Raw genomic sequence first — 20,692 nt, 5'->3', positions numbered from 1 at the left:
TGTGGTTCGATCCCCGCCCCTGCAGTCATTGTCGAAGTGTCCTTGGGCAAGGCACTGAACCCCAAGTTGCCCCCGGTGCTGCGCATCGGAGTGTGAATGTGTGTGAATGTTTATCTGATGAGCAGGTGGCATCTTGTACGGCAGCCCCGGCCACAGTGTATGTCAATGTGTGTGAATGGTGAATGTTCCCTGTAGATGTAAAAGCGCTTTGAGCAGTTGTTAAGACTGGAAAAGCGCTATATAAATACAGCACATTTACATTTACACACACACACACACACACACAAATTCAGATAAGCACACAGTCAGTAGGTATCCCCCATACTGTATGACTCAGAGCTAATATACCTCTCGGAGGTACTGTTATACAGCCGTTGTTACTGGAACCACAATGTAACCACTGATTCGTTCCAATGCCTCACCACACAGAGCTCGTGGGATTAAACAACCTCCGGTCACATCAGGAATTAGATACCAGCCTGGCTAGTGTTGCACTAACTTACACTGCACAATACAAATGTCTACAGTATCTTACAGGATGTGCTTCCAAATTACATATTCCATCTATCCAGATTTGTAGAAAAAAAACAATTAGTTGCAGGTTCTAACTGATCCTTTTACATACATTCCCCGCAAAACAATTATAGACTGTGTATTTTATAATTGTGTTAGCTTGTCATGATGTTATTCATGCTGACCTTTAGTTACATATCTGGCCAGCTACAAAAATACTGTACAGAGTTTCTTGTAGTGCATTAGTCTGTATGAATTTGTATTATCTCTAATGCCTCTGATTTACCGTTTACAATATAATACACTATCAATGTCAGCATAGTTAGAGATGTCATGTTTTATTGAGATTACGTGAGTCGGCTAAACTTAGAAAAACTCGCCTGGGGTTCATCCAAAAATTACCTTCAGTTTGGACAGCTGTCCCAAGTCCTTGGCTGCATTGAATATCATCTGAGCTCCTTGCTGTTGGACAGACAGATGTTTTTTTCCATTAAGCAAGGGAAATAATGTTGCAAACACTGAATATATAAATATCAAAACAATTATTATGAGAACAAACAGAATATGATGCCTTAATGTGATGCTGTTGAACTTAAACATTTAACACTTAAACATGGACTCTTTCTTCTAATTGTGTTTTAAAGCTGCACTGGTTATTTTGTAAGAAGCAGAGGCAAAAATGTCAACAAAACCGCTTGACATGATGGCATTAAACTATCCTTTCCATTGACAGCAATTACAAAGGAGTAAATAAAATATTCCAGAGGTGAAAAATGTCAACCCAGCTCCAAGAAAAGGATTAACAATTCACTCCACGTGTGTAGAGTTAGATGCCATGTTTAATCTTTTGTACAGCAATTTGTATGTTTTGAGGGAGTATGAGAGCTGAACAGATGGAGGAAATGAGATAGAGACAGGTGGAGAAGAGAAGGGAGGTGGAGGGCAGGCCAAGAGATGAAAAGTATAACAGAAATAGGAAAAAGACAGATAAATGATTAAACTCACACTCTGGTCACTCAGTGGAGGCAGAACAATTGTTCTCTCGATAGTGTTCAGCACGATTTTCCATAGCTCTTTGAGGACTCGTTTCAGCACAGTCTTCTCACAAATCTTGGCAAATAACATCAAACTGCAAAGCGGCAAAAGAAGGGCATTTGTCAGGTCAACGCTCTGAGCACGCGACTCAAACTGAGCCAACATGACTGAAAGCTCCAACAAGTGATGACGCTTTCATGAATTGTATAATTAATTAAAGAAAACCACCCGTGATTCATAGAACAAAGGCAGCCGATTTATGCTTTAATCTCACCCTATTGTGCAAGCAAGGTCTCAGAGACAGGAAGAAGGATTTGGTATTTCCATATCATTAAGAGGATTCCCTGTAATACCCCATTGGCCTCAATGTTGCTTTGACAAATGGTTGAGAGCAATTCCCAGGGCTCAGCTGACGCATACCTTCGCTACGGTTTTTCCAAGAATGCCATAGACGTAAATGCAGTTGCTAGGATGAATTAATAGACATTCACAGATATAGCTGGTCTTTCTTTTCTGATGAAAACAAAATTGTACTTTTGACACATGGCCATCATTAGGTAGTAAGGAAGGACTCACCATAGTTGATTTTGTAGTTTAGTGATCCCTAACACATTGCAATTAATCGAATAACTAGAGCCAAGTGACATGCAGTAAACCTGAGATTTTTGGGCGCACCTGTGGCTTGGGAACCTGGGAGAGTTGCCCACTTTTCCCAGTTGGTTAGCCTAGCATTGGCTGTACAAGAAGACAGACCATACTTTCAACTGGACATACAGATGAATGGGTAGAGATGACTGAAAATTGTGTCTCTGTTAATTAACCTGACCTTATAGATTCTGATACAACAACATCACACCAAAATTGTATTAGTCCCACAGTAGGGACAATCATTCAGAAGATGCTGTCACACTAGATATTTTTCAATTTAATTTCTATTCAATTTCACTTTGCACAGAGTTCAATCTGTCCCAACTTTGACACCAGCGAGTTCGAATGAGAGGGTGGGATTGGTCTTTTACTAAACATTTTATCATTGGTGATATAGCTGAAATAATACAAGCAGCAAAAAATAAGTGAGTGAAAAACAGTGATAGGGGTTAACATAGTAAAGTAATTAAATTGAATCCTGACTATACGTTCCAACTTTGTGGACAGCAGTTGTTAGCCCACTAGCCATGCTAGTTCCAGAAGCCTATGCAACCCCATTCCCTCTTCTTCCTGTCCCATGTCATTTTCTTCACACCATCATGCGAGTAAATGTCACCAGGGGATGCCCTATCCTGACATCACCTCAACGCCAACACTCTCAAACATGATGGCAAAGGATGGTGAGCCTATTGACTCTTGAATTAATGACTTTCATTTGCCTTTGCAAAAGAGATTAGCACTTATTGAAGACCAAAGTACAATACTGCCTCACATGTTAGAAGTTAAACTCTGACCTTGCATTCAGTATGTACCCACTTTTTATCCAGGAGGTCCATAAGAGGCCGGAGGACAGTCTCAGCGTCCATGGCAGGGTTGCTCCCTTTGGCCGTACCCTTCATCTGAACCAGCTCCTGGTTCATCTGCTTCACACAGTCCTCGATCACACCTTTGAAACTGTGTGATGGAAAACAACAATCCTTTAAATCCTTAGCTACTGGGTTCAAACTTTGGCTGCAGTCGCATACATGATTATTATTGAAAATATGTTCAGAGCTGTCTTTTGTTCAAGCTGAAATGTTTAACCACTGGCTTTGCTCAAAAAGCATTAGTTTGAGTCAATTATATTTTGAGTAAATGTCCATCAATAACCAAGCAATCTTGTAGTAGAATTAACCGTATTGAAAATGATCCCACACACGTGCACACACACACATACACACACACACGTTACGTCACACTAATGCTCACCTGGAGCCAAACACTCCGCTGAGCTCATCCAGCACCGTGTTGAGTTTATTCTGCAGCTCCTTTAGCAGATCACTGGCCTCTGCATCCAGCTGTCAGTGGAAGATGGACAGTTACTACATCATTACACTCTATACACTAGCCCACACTGAGAGCTCAGCTCTGAATCTCTGCCTCAACTGGGGTGGGGGTTTTAGGGCGGAGAGGACAGGCACAGAGGAGAGGTAACCTGCCTCTCTGGTGGCCTCCCACTCATTCTGCCTGCCATCTGTGCCAAGCGACGTTCTGAATACAAAAGGACGGCTCACCTCCGAGCGCTGCAATGATGACTGCTTGCCGAGTCATAAGACACGGTGTCAGCAAAGAAGCAGCCAACTAGGGGTCTCTTAAAAGGGAAAATTTCTGTGCACTACTACACAAGTTACAGTAGAGCAATTATTCTGTCAGACAGCCTCGACATTGTAGAATTTTAAGCGAATAAAGCTCCCTGTCATATATAGATAGATGATTGTAACTACAGATGCTCTTCTGATATTGAAATCCTTGGATTGACTTATTATGTTAAGGAAGGAAATTGTTGCTGCATGTCAAATTTATTTGAGTGTGCAACTTTATTATTTAGGATATGTCGGTGTATCTAGACTAATATATGTAGCTATACATTGCTACAAGCCTCTTAAATACACATACTATGTACCTACATATCTAGTTGGATTCACAGAAAAATCTGACTTGACCTTGCAATAAACAATTTTAAATACCAGCTCACATAAACACATTTGATTCAAAGCATGTATGTGCCCATGCATGGCATGTGTTGGGTTGCTGCAGAGCCATATTTATGCATGTGCGTGTGATGGAAGTGCAGATTTGTTGGTGTTGGGTATATTTTGAGAAAATGCATGGCTGGATATAGGATATTTGTGCCTTGCTGTGTGTATTGTGTGCCATTAAGTAACTGCATGTATGCTTGCATCTGTACTACTGTTTGTCACGTTCGCCATGTACAAATGTCCAAATATTGATGTTTTGGATGGGGGTGGAGAACACACATCGCTAAGGCACGGTGCCTGCGATGGATGTGTGAGGCCAGGCACAGCACCACATGCACGACAGATCTTCATATTATAACTGATAAGCTTAACCAAGGAGCCGCTCATCTCACACATTATGTTGTTATGAAGGCTCAGCTGTGAAGCGGATGTGTGAAACTAAACCTTTTATAAAAATTGGTATTCTGCAGACATGCCTCTATGTGCAGCTCAACCGGGATAGATGTATATGTGTGTTTGTGTATTCCCATGTGCACACTTCACACTGCTGTCACTTCAATGGAAATGCATGCAAGAGTTTTCTGTCACAGAGTAAATTGACCACAGAGGTTGGAGTTGTAATTTAACTCTTTGAGTAAGGGTTAACATCTTTTCAAGTGACGGCAGAAAAAATACCGTAGGCCTTGGTCTTTTATCAGTTCCTCGTGGCCTGGGGACATATTTAGACTGGGCTCTAATCTGCAGCCTGGCAGTCTCTGAAATTGAGATTCTCTGGGGTGTTTTCCAACAACACTATGTCTAAATGGGAATGCTGCTACAGGAAATTCACTCCGTTGTCCGATACACCAAGGCACCTGTTGCCTGCTGAGAGGAGAAAATTCCATTCTGAATCCGTGTGGTTTTTAATGCTTCAATACTAATTCTACCTGAAGACTGGAATCCTGTCTGAAAGGCCTCAATTCAAAGGTGCTTTGACTTGCCAAGTGAGACAGTTTTGTAGTTCAAAGATTCAGCTTCTGAAAGTTTGGTTAATAAAGGTCTTTCATTAGCTTAAAAAATGGATATAATGAGAGGACAAAAAGGCGAATGTTATACACATATAATTATAATGTATATAGGATACTATGAATATATCTGTTGTCTAATGCCTTTCACTCATTATAGCAAGTTTGACTACATGCTGACTGACATCCAGAGTCCTCCAGAGTGCACAAACTCTCCCCTGGCTTACAGCCTATCAACAGCAGCCCAGCCTTGCTTCCCTTTGCCTGTTTCAACAGTATCTACTCATTGCCAGGTTGTTGTTCTGAAACATAGTTTGTCCTAAATAGTGACAAATACATAAAGGTTTTATAAACCACCATCTCTAAAGTGAGACAAGCATATTAGCAAACAGGCCGACAACCAAATAAAGCCAGATACCAATCAGGGGAAATCAGTCCATGATGATTCCATAAATGTGGGGACTGTAAGAGATTATTGTTAATCTTTCTTATTGGTAATGCTATGATAACAGCTCTTGGTAATTACATTGGTTCTCTGTGTGGTAATTGCTGATAGGGAACTATTCTGTAATGAATAGGCTACTGTGCAGAGACGAAACTAATGGAAAACTTTCACCTCAAATACACATAGGCTGCATAATTAGTTTGCAAGGGAAATTACTTAGGACGTTCTTAAAGATATACCTGATTGTCCATTAATAAAGAACATCCATAATTTTACTTTTCAAAGGGATGTAAAGACTTCTGGTGTCATTATTCTTCAGACAATAATGGGCTGAGAGTGATCCAGGTCTAGAGCAGCTAACTGTGGGGAGGTACCACGTCAGCCGAGGGCACAGCTGGAGAGATTTGTAAGTGTTTGAAAAGCTCATTAAACACGGTCTGAAAAATCCTGTCTGAGCATTTTGTGGCTGCAGCTTGGGAAATGGATAAAGATGATCAAAATCACGGCCAGCAATTTGGCGAGCCTCTGACAAATTCTCCACAACAGTGGACAACAAACTAAAATTAAAATTGCACTTCTAAATTCGCTATGGATAGAGACGTGGTTCTAAGGAAAATAAAAGCAAGCTAAAAATAAAGATGGATCGGGTGGGTTTAGCCACTATCCCCAAAGCGCTGGGGATGGTGAGCTTGAGCAGCCTGTCCAGAGGGGTGGTGGGTAATTCAGATTCCATATGCTCTGTGGCACATGCTGCTAGAGGGGGTGGGGGAGGGGAGTGAAAAGCGTAGGAGCGTGTGGGGTGGTGGGGAGGCACATAGGGCGAGGGCGTGCTTTTTCATATCATTCAGTAAATGTTGGGAAGGGGTGTTGAAGAGTCCTATCACACACCTTACAGAAGGACACAACCCCTTCCTCCTGGAGACAGAGAAAGAGAGCACAGAAAGGAAATGGGGGGAAGACAGAAGACACAACGACAGGAGACAAAACGCAAGGCAAGACAGGCGTTAGATACTGGAGAGACAAATGCATGCAAGTCATAAGAAGCCATGGCTGCTGCTTCTCAGGTTAGACTGACATGGAAAATAATCAACGGTGTTTCAAACCCAACACAAATGTATAGGGGTAAAACTCAATACTTACAAAAGGGCAACATATGTTATACACAAGGTGGGTTAGATGTAGGAAAACAGTGATGGAGTAAAAAGAAAGTTATTGAGGAAATGTAGCAGAGGTAGAAGTCGAAATGGTGATATTAGCAAACGGAACTACATGTCAGATTAGTCTCTTGGATGGTTAAGTACAGAGCTGATGGAAGGATTACAGCACAGCATCACTGTAGGGGTCAATTCACTTTCACTTCATGCAAATGTCATCTGAAATGATCATTTACATGATCATGACACAGCATTTATTTCCCAGCAGAGAGCTGATCTTAGGATGAATGCTTAAGCCTTAATATGAACTGGCACCAACCTTGCCGAAGTGTCCTTCAGGAAGACACTGAATCCTTTGAAACCCTGGGGACACTGTTCTTTAGCTAACCTTGTGATTTGATCTTGCAGTGGAAGGATGCAGATCATTGCATTACTACATTGTAATAATCACATATTATATGCCTTTTCTTAAACTTCTTTTAATTCTGGAATATCTTAATTCAAGTGAAAGCGAATTGCCAGAAACTTGACACAGACACTGCAGACAGATGTACTTAGGTAGGCACAGACCTGTTTGCCACCCATGGACTCAAACATCTTCTCCAGTTGGACTCGGAGCTGCTGAATGTTGTTGAGGATGATGCAGGGCTGTAAAAAGTACAAGAATTAATATAACTAGATTGTTCAGTATAGTGCAATGTATGATTCAATGTGTCAGAAGAACATCATCTATACATCTAATGGTGTTGAAATCCTACAAAAAAAAAAAACACATCACCTTTACTAATTTTTAAAACTGTAACCATTGTACTCTAACAGTTTGTAGCCCAAATCAATGTAACACCTTCTCGGAACGGAAAAAACAGTCAAAATCCATCAGTTTTGATTTCCTGACACATCATTTATATAAAGATGCTAGGTTTCTGCGCGACATCGTCAGTCAGCAGGGAAATGCAATACATAATACAACAGGGAGGGAAATGTCTGCACTGAGTATGTCAGGCATTATTGATTCTCAGCTGCACACGTTTAACAGATGACAGACATTAATCACACTGCTTTTTATGGAGACTGTGAGCAGAATTACTCCCTTTAGTCAGTTACAGATTATGTACATTATCCGCCCAAAAAACAACTGACAAACATAGAACACCCCAAAATTATGATAGTGTTAATGGATGGTAGTAAAATGATGATTCTGTGCCCCACGGGAGAAGGATGATTAGAGTCTTCAATCCACATAGCAGCCAATAGTGTCTCCACGACAGCTCATAATGGCTTGTTAAATTTATTGGCATATTTGTAAGGGAGTGATAAGATATTTTAAATCTGAAAAAAAAACTACGTAGAGTTCCCTCAGCCCAATATATCTAGCTTGAGAGAGGGTAAAAAAGGGTTCAGTCCACTAACACTGGTGTTGGATATGTTTAAGTTAGGTGCCAGTAGCAGCTATGACATCACTTAGGACATCATATACCAAAGAGAAAAAAGACAGCTAATTCCCATTGGTTTGTTTATTGCTTTACAGTGTGTGGTGGGGTAATGCTGTTTGAATAGGGTGATGCTAAGATAACCAATTTTTCTGCAAATATAATTTTAAAGAAATGTATTCATATCAGAACTATGTTTACAAAAGCAGATCTACTTTTTATACTACTTTTTTAATTCTAAATTCCATATTGTGACTTTTTGACACCACGGTGGTCGCCTCACAGCAAGAAGGTTCCGAGTTCAACCTGCCGACCGGCTGGTGTCTTTTTGGTAACTACATCACTCACAGAGCAAATTTGCATGTTCTTCCTGTGCCTGCGTGGGATTTCTCAGACTGCTCCGGCTTCTTCCCATAGCTTAAATACATGCAGGCTAGATTAATTGGTGACTAAAAAAGCCCGTAGGTTTGATGAATGTTTCAGCCCCGTGATTGACAGGCAACCTCCTGTTTAGGATGTACCCGGCCTCTCGTCCAATGTCAGCTAGGATCAGCTTTAGCCCCCCACACTCCATGGATAAGCAGGTACAGTATAGCTACAATAAAGGATGGACTTAGACTTTTATCTAATCTGTGGATTTCTATGTCAAATACTGTATACTTTCACCCCTTTAGGCTTTTGAAAATCCTTTAAGCAATCATACTTTGAACAACTCATGAACAACTCACTATGGCTTTTGTGGCAGTGGTAACAAGTCACAAAAGGATTATGATGTTTACTTATACAACTGCTCTCTTTTAAGGTTTTATGTTTCAGTTTTTTGGAAGCATTCCCAGAAACACAGTACATTCTCAGGTTAGGAAAGATTGCTATGATGTGGGTTGTGTACTATATAAGTGGCAGTACAATTAGGTTGAATTTAATGTCATTTTGCCGCTGTACAACTGCATCTTATTTCCTTTTTCCATCATTTGTCCACTCTGTGCTGTCTAAAGGAGATTTCCTGTTTTCTCTGGGACAATTGTAATGAGCCTGTCAACACTGTAAATAAACATCTGCCTCCTCCACTAGTACCCTGTGTGTTATCTCTCACTTCAAGTTCATAGACCAGATGATAATTAGGCCACTAAGAAGGCTCTGCACTTAGTCATCTATCACATTAAACACTTTGTTAGGTGCATTATAAAAGGCAAGGCAGGGCTCAGCGCAGAACAGACGGAACTGCTAACTGAAACTCTCTCCATGCAAACTGCTGTTAGAGACAATTATCATGAAAACAACACCAACTGACTAACCAGATTTGCAATCTGACCAAAAACACTCAATGTAACCTTTGCTATTCATGCTTGTAGACTTACCACATTCTCCTTACTCAAATACAAAGGAAAGTCCTTGGATATGATTGCAGCATATTGCAGAAGAACTTTGTTGATAGTCTGCAGAGAGGGAGAGAGACATGTTTATAATTACAGTTTGTTTGCTGTTCTATTATTGAATTTCTGGAACTCACTGAGAAGATCTAAGCAGTCACAACCTAATAATCAGATAATATCAAACCGAATAAATATACCAGAGTTACTCCTTAGATCAATGGCAAACTCTTTAACTGTGATTTATTACGCCCTGCAGGAGTATGGGGGGTGGAGGGGATTTCCAGGAGCCTGACCTTTGCAAAACGGCACATAAAGTGAGCCAGAGCCTGTGGGTTTGGACACTCCAGCTTCTTGATAATCTCAAAATTCTGGTTTAGTTGAGTGAACACATCCACTACCGAACATGAGAAGAGGGCGTGCTCTGATGTTTGCTGGAACTGTTGCAGGGTAGAGATGAGGAGAGAGGGACATGAGGGTGGAAAAAGTGATGGGGTGGGTGGACAAAGGAAAAGAGAAAAAGAGACAAATGTAAGATCTCAGATCTAAAAACCTTGAAGCATAGTGAGACATTATGTAGGCACAGTAAAGAGAACATCTGACTGATGTACAAATTACTGTATAACTACATAACTCACAGAGCAGCAATCTAGACCACTTACTGACGATTAAACTAACAGGTTTACTGTTATATGTGACTGCAAGCTAACTGCTGAGGTGGATTTACTAAAAGTTCCCACTTAAACCATCTGAAACTCTTTAGAGTTATCTCTTTAACACATTTGAATCCCTGCATTTATTTCAGATTGACTCATAATCGAGTTATAATTGAGTAATAATTGAGTCATAATCACTCATATGTTTAGGTAAAGATTATTTAAATCAATCATTTTGACTTTTAACTTTGTTCAGTAGACATCCTAATCACCCAAACTGAAACATATAGTGCTATGCAATGTTTGTATGTGCTGAAGATAATTTCTTTGCCAAATGTTTTTTGTAAAGCTTTTCACACATTTCCTGTCATTATTGTCTAAAATCCTTCTGTGCCTTTTACTGTCCTGAAAATCATAATTTGCCTCCAGATTTTATAAATTTTGAATTGCAATTTTATTGTGATGTCTTAGGGCGAGGAGTGTTTTTGACAATGTAAAATTTCCTCTAACCCTCACACCCTAATTTCAGTCTTAGCAGACCATCCTTGTGAATACAAAATAGGTCTTAAGTGGCTTGGTCGGTTAATACGTAAAGCAACACATTGAGTTATAATTCAATGATATACTTACTCCATCTTTCTTGTCCCTTTCCAGTGCTCCATTGAGGAAATCCATGGCAACATCCTCGTTCTCATCAAGCCACTGAATGACAAATGGCTCAAACCACCTATGGGAAAAAAAAAACTTTCTATAATTAAATCATATTTGGAAGTTGTTTGTTTTTTTAGCTTTAGAGGAATATATGAGTCTGGGGTTAGTATATAAGAAAAATCTGAGGCAAATGCTTTTTAGCTTTTTCTAAAATTTATAGGGAAACCACTGTATTTTAGAGAAATCAATGAAAATGGATTTTACACTCAAAAATGTATGTTGAAAATACCACGCAGATGTCAGTGTGGTTTTAAGCCAAGGCTGGCTCAGGTTTCGGTTTGTGGACAGAATTGACTTCGAGGCTCAGACAGAGGATAGCAGAGGACAGGACAAAGGAAGTACATTTGTTAGTAGAATAATAATGCCGTTCTGTCTGTTTCACTTTGCCATTTCCTTGTTTAATATAATGCCTGAGCATGTCCTCAGAGCAACGCTGTCCCCCCCAAAACAGCTTTGTACTCTGGCTAAGGGCATGTGCTTCAGGAGGGAGAGCCAATAAATAATGTGGGTGTGGCGATAGAAAATAGACAGGCAGATGAAAGAGTAAGACTGTGAGTGTGTGTGTGTGTGAGTGTGTGTGTGTGTGTGTGAGACAGTGTTAGGAGGGGGAGCTGACTCATTACACTGATAGACCGGGAGGATGGGAAAGGCCATTGCGTTCTGTGCTTGCATTACACTTGTTAACATGCAACTATCCCTGCTTTACTTCAAATAATTATGCATGCACGCTGTAAAACAAGGCTACGTGAAAAGAGGAACTAAAACTTGCTTTTAGGCTATAAATGTGTCTCCTCATCCAAAACAGTTTATCATCAGATTGTTGGAATAAACTGCCATCACAGATTACAGGAACATGACAGTGTTACAGATTCAGTTTTAACCAGAAACTAATGTGGACTGCCACCACTGTACAATATCCTGCACCATAAGTGAACACTTAAATGTGTAATTTTGAAATATTTTTGAAGTAAACAAAATCCTCTCTACTCAAAATTGAACAATTTTACATTTGACTTCTTTTGCAACATTTCTCTCAACTGAGTCAACTCAATCCTTTCTCTTAGTTTTACTGTTTGTTTTAACAAGCAGCCTGTTCATCTTCTATTACGCATTAGTAATCAAATTCTCCTCTGTACAATTTAAACACTATATACAGTATACATTTTACATTTTTCAGTCTGTAAAAACCCGTAACAGAGTATGTATTATGTATGTGTGTATGCATATTTGAGTGTCTCTGCCTGTACACGTGGGTGAAAATTAAAGGACTTACAGAGAATACTCCGGCGGAACATTCTTGAAGGCCGGCAGGTCACGGACATACTCATTATGGAACCATTTGACTTTGAAGTGAAGATTCATGTATTCAGTACTTTTGCATAGGCGGTGCTTGTCATGCTCTGTAATGCAGATTAAAACATTAGAATCAACCATTAGCATTTACAGTATATCCACTGAAGTCACAATTCTTAAACAGAGAAACCTTGGTTTTGATTACTTTTGGAGTCTAACACATACAAACACGCCCGGACTGACAAAAAAAAGCAATGTTAAATTGTGGGGCAGCAAGGCAACATGAAATTGGGAGTCTACAACACAATAAACGTGCTACATCTGATCTGGACAAAAAAACAGCACCTCGGTTTTTACTTTGAACTGCTGCCTCCTCCAAAACACTCACACACACTTCAGTCAGGAACACTCTTGTCATACATACATTTAACCATTTATTGCAACAAATGGAAATACAGTTATACTTGGTGATGAAGGCTCTGTTCTGATGATGTTCCCTGGATCAGCCAAGCCGCATGCTAAGATGGTACAGGGAGCACGCTGCTGATACCCCACTGTACCCATGAGTAGGCCCAATCCAAGACATAGTTATGATAACACCCAACACCGAGTAGCTGGAGGCAAGCCTTGCCCGCAGCAAATGTGTGAGGCAGCATTGGAGTAGCAGGAAAAGTGAGGAATGTGGAGACATTAAAATGGACTGCCTGATGTGAAAATTGGCTGTGCTTGGTTGTGGCTGGCTAGAATGATAATTCAATTAGTGGCCCTATGACTTCATTTTTAACAGGCTCATTTATGCTGAGCCTCGAGCTGCCAAGACTAAGAAAATAAAACAAAACCTGTGAATGTGTCCAGCTCCCTTCAAAAGAAAGCCCTTGTATGACAAATGGCAAACCAACTAAGGCTAAAGCGGACTGGACTTTCATGTCAGCAGAGAAGGCTGCTGAGTCATTTAGTCCAGCTCCCTGCAGACAATTCAGAACAATTAAATATTTCCATGGTATCCCCTGTGGGACGTACTGATGGTGATGGTGCAAGAGAGTGAGTGAGAAAAGAAGAGATAAGGGAAAAGAGAGGAAACCAATGCAGTTACATTAACATCATATACAAAAGAATTACAATATAATTAGGGCTCAGTAAAATGCTTCGAAGCTTTCGATAATTGCCATGGTAATAGACGTTCAAATCAGCAATTGAGCGCTTGTTTTCTATTTTTATAATTATTTTTAATATCGGTGTTTCTAAGTTAGTAACCCCTACTTTGACTAAAGAAAGTCTAGGCAGTGGTAGAAGGTGGCTGGTTAGGGAGGACAGTTCACTGAACCAGGGTCATGTTTGTCCCCATACCAAACCAAAAAGCTTTTATTACATAAGCCTAATACAACCTTTACCATAGATGTGGCAGATCTCCCGCATCACTCTCGCGTCACATTCACATGTCGGTCCACATTTGTTAACATTGTGTTGTTTTGTGTAAACACAAAGGCACCCTCAACTGCAATGAACAATAACTCATTAAGCTCCCAAACTGGCTCCTAACCTGAGGCAAGTCACCATGGTCTCCCTCTCCCTGTCTCACTCCAACTCTTCCTGTGTGTATTTTTCGGTCTCTCTTACACTCTTGGTGGCTCTGTGTGACTTCTCAGTGTCTTGTTTTCCCTTTTTTGTCTAACCATCTCTTTCTTAATTTGTTAAGTTTTTATAATGTATGCAAATAGCCATATGAATTGTTTCTCTGTAGCAAAGTGCAGACATCTATTTTTGGTTTGGCATCTATTAGCGTTTTCCACAGATAAAATCTGGGGAGTTGTGAAGCTACATCTGATCATGAATGGACATATTGGATTTTGCCATGTGTTAACTCCAATCCATCTCAGCTGTATTTAGACCACATTTGGCTATATCGGGACACAAGGCTAAAGAAGCTGGAAATAAAAAGGTTTAGGATCAATTTTTTTTATTTTAAAGCAGGCGCTTCCAAATGGTAAAAAATAAATAAAGACACACATATTTGCACACTGTTTGGCAGATATAAGATTCATACATTCACCCAAAATCAAAGACATTTTTAAATCCATGCATTGCACGCTGGTTGTCATGCCTTAATCCTGATAAGAACCTTGGTGCTTACTCTGATGAATAGTGCATGCCCTGCCTGCCTACACTCCGCTCTGAGCTTGGAGGGAAATATTTACATATCTGTAATTAACATATTTACCTGTGAATAATGTATTCAAATGCAAAATGCAATAGGTAATCCTTGGAATCGAGAAGATAATGAGTGTTCAACTCAAGTCAAGTTTATATTCTATATTTATTTATATGACTGATGCTCTTTTTAACCTGCTTTTGAAATTGAAGTTGGACTGCATTCAAAAAACTAAAATGAAAAGGGCAGCGTGTCATATACAGCAGCATGTATTTGTGTATCTTAAGGAGTAGGATCTGGGGCTGCACAATTAATCGAATGTTAATCAAGATCATGATTTTGGCTTCCCACGATCAAATTTACGCAATCGAGCAATATTTTAAATCCGTATTCCATTCATAGAACGCTTCAGTTTTTTTTGCAAAGCCAATCTACCGCTCCGTAAACCACTGTCTGATCATGTGCCAGTCAGAGTTGTTCCCTGCACAGCGCAGCTTAGTATCTAGATGTAGACAGTTACAGAGGAAAGAGTAATGTGAGGAAAACTCTGATATCTGTCGGTCATACATCGATCACAAGGTTTACCAGTTTAATAGTAAAGGCAACATTTTGTCCTGTCTGTGTTGTTTTTAAGACAACAGCAGTAACCAGTGCTAGTTAGTGTCTGTTAGCTCACAGGGCTCTAGGGCTACTAACATTTTTCTGAGGTCACACCGGTGCACCTAAGGTCCTCGGATCTGCTGCCTGTCCACAAACGAAGCAATGTTGTCAAACCTGTATTTGTAATAATAATAATAATAATAATACATTTTATTTAACAGCGCCTTTCGGCCACTCAAGGTCGCTTTACAGACAAAAAAAAGACAGATACAGGGAACAGAAAAGTGTAAGTAGTTGTGACAAAACAAATAAAACAAAAACAAAAAACAAAACAAAAAAAAACAAAAAACAAAACAAAAACAGGAACAGTGTAGTTACAGATAAGCAAGCTGGAACAGATGTGTTTTGAGTCTAGTTTTGAACAGGGGGAGAGAGTTGAAGGATTTTAAATTGTATTCTGAATTGAAATGGAAGCCAATGGAGCCGCTGAAGAACCGGGGTTATATGATGAAAAGAGGGGGTTCTGGTGATGACACGAGCTGCTGAGTTCTGAAGAAGTTGAAGTTTATGGAGGGATTTTTGAGAAAGGCCGAAAAGGAGGGAGTTACAGTAGTCAAGGCGGGAGGTGATGAGGCTGTGGATAAGGATGGAGGCAGTGTGAGTGGTAAGGGAGGGACGGAGGCGGTTAATGTTGTGTAGGTGGAAGTATGCAGACCGGCAGATATTATTTATGTCTGACTGAAAGGAGATGGAGGAATCGAGGATGACGCCAGTGTTTCCGCTAGTAACTCGGCTGTAAATGCAGCGGCGAAAAACACCGAAGAAGTTATTGAATGCAACTAACAAGTTCGTAGAGTAATAGCATGTGAGACGGAGCCTGCTGGACCCATTCATAATGAGTCAGCCGTCACTCATTGAGCAGCATAAGCCCATCGCACGCCCCCTCTCTCCCTAGGGCTTTTAATCAGTTATTGTTGAAAACAAGTGAAGGAGCTTATTTTTTAAATATATCCTAGGCTATTTATTTCAGATAATTTTCATTAACGTATGTTGCAGCTGTATGTATGTACAACATACAACTTCAACATAAGAGGAATGTAGCACAATATGGATGTGAAAGCAGTTATAAATAGCCTATGTGACTATAAAATTTGTTTTGGTTAAAATCAACAAATAATCGTGATAATGAATCATGATCTCAATAATGATCAAAATAATTGTGATTATCATTTTGGCCATAATCGTGCAGCCCTACTAGGATCAACTTAAATTTGTGTTAAATTAAAAACGTTGTAGTCAGTGTTTCCCCTATTTTCATTCTGCAATGGCACAACAGCAACGGAGATTGCTGAAAGCTCCTGCCAAAAATTCAAACAATCATAAATATCTCTGCTCTCGTTTTTCACCGAATGCAGGGACTGCTGAAATACATGGGCACGGACTGGTGCAACACGTCTGCCGCAGCATGTCCGCAGCGGTGCTGATACACTGACCACCTGTGCTGGGCCCCACGCTGCACACACGGAGCAGATCAGAGACAGGTGAATTGAAGATAATGATGTAGGTACTGGTTAACAGGCTCTGTAGTGAACGACAAGCTAATCTGCTGATAGATTCTCTGTTTCAACTAAGTGCTATTAGGGGGGGCTAATGTGTGTGAAGAGTGGGTAAATATTCTAAAGTTCCCTTAAATAGTTAAAGAAAAGAAAGCTAAAAAACATGTCTCTCGTACATCTATAGACCATTTACGGTGTAAGGAAAGGTAGGTTGTTGCCATAGCCACCGTGGCTTAACACATACTGTAGGAAACAGTGTCAGGATCAGAACCTTGATGAGCAGAAAATCCCAGTATGGCCAAGTGGTCTAAAAGACATATAGGTAACACTTTACTTGAAGTTTTCTACATAAGAGCGACATTACACTGTCATGAACACAGTCATGACAAATGAACCCTAACCATAACCCTAACCATAACCGTAACAAAACCAAATGACACTTTCTAAAAGAAGCATTATGTCATAAACGTTTATGACTTGTGTGTAGACTACTCTTGTACAACTCTTGTGTAGATACTTCAAGTAATGTGTAACCAAATGTTTTTTGTGTTAAGCAGCAAGCCTATTTATTCAAGTCATTTTTTCCAGTAATACAGTTAAGCCTAAGGTGGAGTATGTTCAACGTTCACATATAGTTGTCTTTACACAAATCCCAGAAGACACACTATTAGACCGTTTATAGTTTTATAATGTTTTACCAATAGCTGATATGAAAAGCCACAATGATACCAGCACCTTAGAGTTATTTTCTTTTGAGACAAACACTGGGAGAGGGCAGGGATTGCTGCTTTCATCAATAGCTAACCTTCATGTCTGGAGTAGTTTTGATGGCTGAAATTGTCATGGGACAATTTAAGGTTTTCACCTAGTCAGTCTGCGTCATTGAAGGAGCAGGTGGCTTAAACATTGTGAATATTGAGTGAAGAATGTTTTTACTCGAGAAGACCTGAAGTTATTCTGCTGCAGAGGCTGCGTTATATCTTGGCAGAGAGATCCACTGTAAGAGCAGAGGCTGCGTAATATCTGAGAAAAGAGATCCACTGTGGCAGCGCCACTTTAATAACTAAGCTGGTGCTGCAAGGCAGCCTATACACATACAGGATGGACACACATATACACACAATCACAGTTTGTCAACCTTTCTGCCCTACGCTCTGACTGCACACTCACACACCAACATAAACACACACACAGTCACACCTACACCCACACCCACCCACACACACACACACACATACTGTATGTAAAGAAAGCAGATGGAGGTCAGTTGGAAGACAGAACGTAAGGGTCAGCAGGTGTTTTGTTTGGTGCTGCCAGACAGGTTCTGCTAGCTTGCTCTATGTGAGCGTTTGCAGAGCGTGTGTCCACATTGAATACAATCAAACACATGTACTGTATGCAGTATTACTTGTATGTTATCAATGTAGTAGGTCTTACTGGCCCAAATGTCTTGCTTTTAAAAAAAAACACATTACTGCTTGACGGGGAGTTTAAAAGAACTCACATAAACCAATTTTTTATGATATAAATTCCATATAATATGCACAAAAGTATAAACATTTGGTCTGAGTTACAGAAAGAGTCAAGAATTTCTACAAATATTATACCAGAAATCGGAGCTGTCTCAAGCTTGTTAGATGCACTGCACACATGTTATGTTTTTCTAAGTTACAGTAACAACAATGGTTTTGACAAATATGTGATTCATAGATCAACACTACTAGAGGGGATATAAGGATAATGTTTGTTCTGAGATTGGCTTTAGAAAAAAGCTAATGTAAAGCAGAATGTACATCTTCGAGAGAGCATGAATATGCTTATATTTCTTATCAAGGGGAGTTTGGCCTGATGGTGGCACTAGAGCAAAGGCAAGGGTCCCAAAAGATACATACCACTTTTCTAAGAACTGCATGAGGAGTATGCACTATTGTCTTAGATAAGTATTACTGATTCATTGGCTAACAAATACAAATGTAGTCTAACAAACACTGCTATATATTTTTTAACTGAATTTCATTTACTGAATGGAGTGGCTCATGCTATCAGCTGAGTTATCTGCAGTAACACTTTTCTTTCAAAAGCTGTGGTATGAGGACAGATAAAGAGGTTAAAAGAGCGTTAAGTTCTTGAAAAGCTTTCGTCTTTCAAAACCCTTCACTTTAGGAGTCATAAAGCTCATATTCTCTCTCTAGAAATGGAAGCACAGAGGCACAGAATGTGCTTCTTTGCACACTCTGAATGAAAGCAAAAGGAAATAATTTCCCAATCACTAAGACCAATGTGATTGTTTGAATGGAGGAGAGAATCTGAGGGAAATGAGGCCGCAGGGGGCAGTGTTTTAAAAATACTACTATAAAACATACAAAAGATGCGTGACTTTAGATTGAGTCATCTGTTTTTTTTAAGAAAAGGGTTTTACATTTTTAATTTTTAAAGAATTCCAGCTGTCTTCTCAGAAATGTAATTTATCATTCACTGATGAATTTCACTTCCATGACAGGAATTATTTTGTAAAAGCAGACGTGTAAGATTATTTCAAATGGGCACTCTGACATTTTGGACGGTAAATCAATTCCAGGTTATTTGGATTGACATATTTAAAAAAGCATTCGACATACTGTGTAGGTGCAGGCATGTTTGAAAGTGTGCTATTGTATTGTTTTGTAGCATCACAAAGACTGAAGCAAGCAGCGCTGTTTTCTTCGATGTTTTCTTTATCCATTTGTAAGGCATTTTTGTGCCCTACACACTTTGAATGATGCAAAGATTTTAAGAGGGAAACAATGCACTGAGAATACACATTGCGTTACGGAAACTTTCTATGTTAGGTTAAGATAGGAAAAGTCTAAGATAGGATTTTTTTCTCCAATTTGGTAATTAGGAAGCAAATCCTAACTTAAGTTAGGATTGGATTGTTGACGTGGGCATTTTTCATCTGAAAAGGCCATTTTCCTAAATCAGGTCCTAAACCTAATTACAAAGTTAAAGGTCCCATGTCATGAAAATGTCACTTTATGAGTTTTTATTACCAATTGATATGCGTTCCCCCAGCCTGTCAGAAATGGGGATAGGTGTAAATCGAGCCCTGGGTATCCTGCTCTGCCTTTGAGAAAATGAAAGCTCAGATGAGCCGATCTGTAATATTGCTCCTTACGAGGTCATAGGGAGCAAGATTACCTCCTCTTTCTGTGCTTCGCCCACCCAGAGGATGTGGCCTGCCTATGAGAAACAACATGGCTTTGAAACAAGCATAGTGCCAGTTGGTCAAAGCCACTCCTGTAATTGGTTTTGGTTAAATTAGATGGTGATGAGGGAAAAACATGTGCTTCATCTCTAAAAATAAATAAATAAAATAATTCAACAGTGCCTGTCTTATAAAATGCATTATATTGGTTAATTTTCGGTTTATGCAATCATGCAAATGGTTTGTGGCACCGTACATTAGCAGTTCGCCACTCTCCCTTTACTGAACAACAATAGAATGCCTGCAGAAGCCAGTCTTGTCTCTCTTCTTCATTTAGTAAGACACTTTCATTAAGAGTCATTGTAATTGGTACAAGTGTTTAATAGAGATGTGACTCTCTGAGAAGATAGTGATTTATCGCCACACCCATTCAATTCATATTCCATTTCTTCTGCGTCTTTGCTAATATATACATATATAAACAAAGTATTAAGTGTACATATCTGTACTTACATGATCTAGCATTGCATAAGGCTGTTAAAAAGGGCCTTCATATTTATGTGTTTTACATTATGCATGTGTGTTCATATCTTTACATGCATACATAGTTGTATGTGTGTTTGTGCCTCTGAGCCCTGCTGGTGTGGGCGGTCCTGAGGGAGGAGTAGGCTCAAGGTCCCTGGTGAGGATGTCATCTTGTCTGACTGGGCCCACAGGGACAGACAAACTCACAGGAGACTTACTCACTCTTGGCCTCATTGATGTAAATGCCATGGATATTATGATGAGCTTCAGCGGTTCACCATGGCATGTCACTGCTCTAGTTCCCATTCAGGTGAAAAGATCTATAGGAGTGTGTGGTTGGACAGGTTTGTTCAAGACATAACGCTGGAGGACCAGAGTACCAGCCGAGGCCAGTATACAAC

At 39.9% G+C, this 20,692-nt stretch overlaps 1 protein-coding gene across 6 annotated transcripts in view; it reads right to left on the bottom strand.

Moving 5' to 3' along the window:
- Window positions 1-20,692, bottom strand: part of LOC117948892 (protein unc-13 homolog C) — a 99,691-nt gene that overhangs the window by 10,870 nt on the left and 68,129 nt on the right. For 4 of the 6 annotated variants that reach the window (XM_034878880.1, XM_034878839.1, XM_034878844.1 and 1 more), the window contains 10 exons: window positions 12,258-12,384; window positions 10,904-11,000; window positions 9,914-10,057; window positions 9,606-9,683; window positions 7,388-7,465; window positions 6,552-6,578; window positions 3,445-3,533; window positions 3,013-3,150; window positions 1,519-1,642; window positions 916-975 (listed from right to left, as the gene is read on the bottom strand). In XM_034878880.1, coding sequence (XP_034734771.1) covers window positions 916-975; window positions 1,519-1,642; window positions 3,013-3,150; window positions 3,445-3,533; window positions 6,552-6,578; window positions 7,388-7,465; window positions 9,606-9,683; window positions 9,914-10,057; window positions 10,904-11,000; window positions 12,258-12,384 — 962 coding nt within the window. The remainder of the gene's footprint in view (window positions 1-915; window positions 976-1,518; window positions 1,643-3,012; window positions 3,151-3,444; window positions 3,534-6,551; window positions 6,579-7,387; window positions 7,466-9,605; window positions 9,684-9,913; window positions 10,058-10,903; window positions 11,001-12,257; window positions 12,385-20,692) is intronic. The other 2 variants (XM_034878870.1, XM_034878862.1) reach the window with 1 other exon arrangement.

This window comes from Etheostoma cragini, chromosome 1 (genome assembly GCF_013103735.1).
Source record: "Etheostoma cragini isolate CJK2018 chromosome 1, CSU_Ecrag_1.0, whole genome shotgun sequence".
Classification (NCBI taxonomy): domain Eukaryota; kingdom Metazoa; phylum Chordata; class Actinopteri; order Perciformes; family Percidae; genus Etheostoma; species Etheostoma cragini.
The sequence above is the reverse complement of the archived record's forward strand: the minus strand, read 5'-3'. Positions and strand labels throughout refer to the sequence as shown.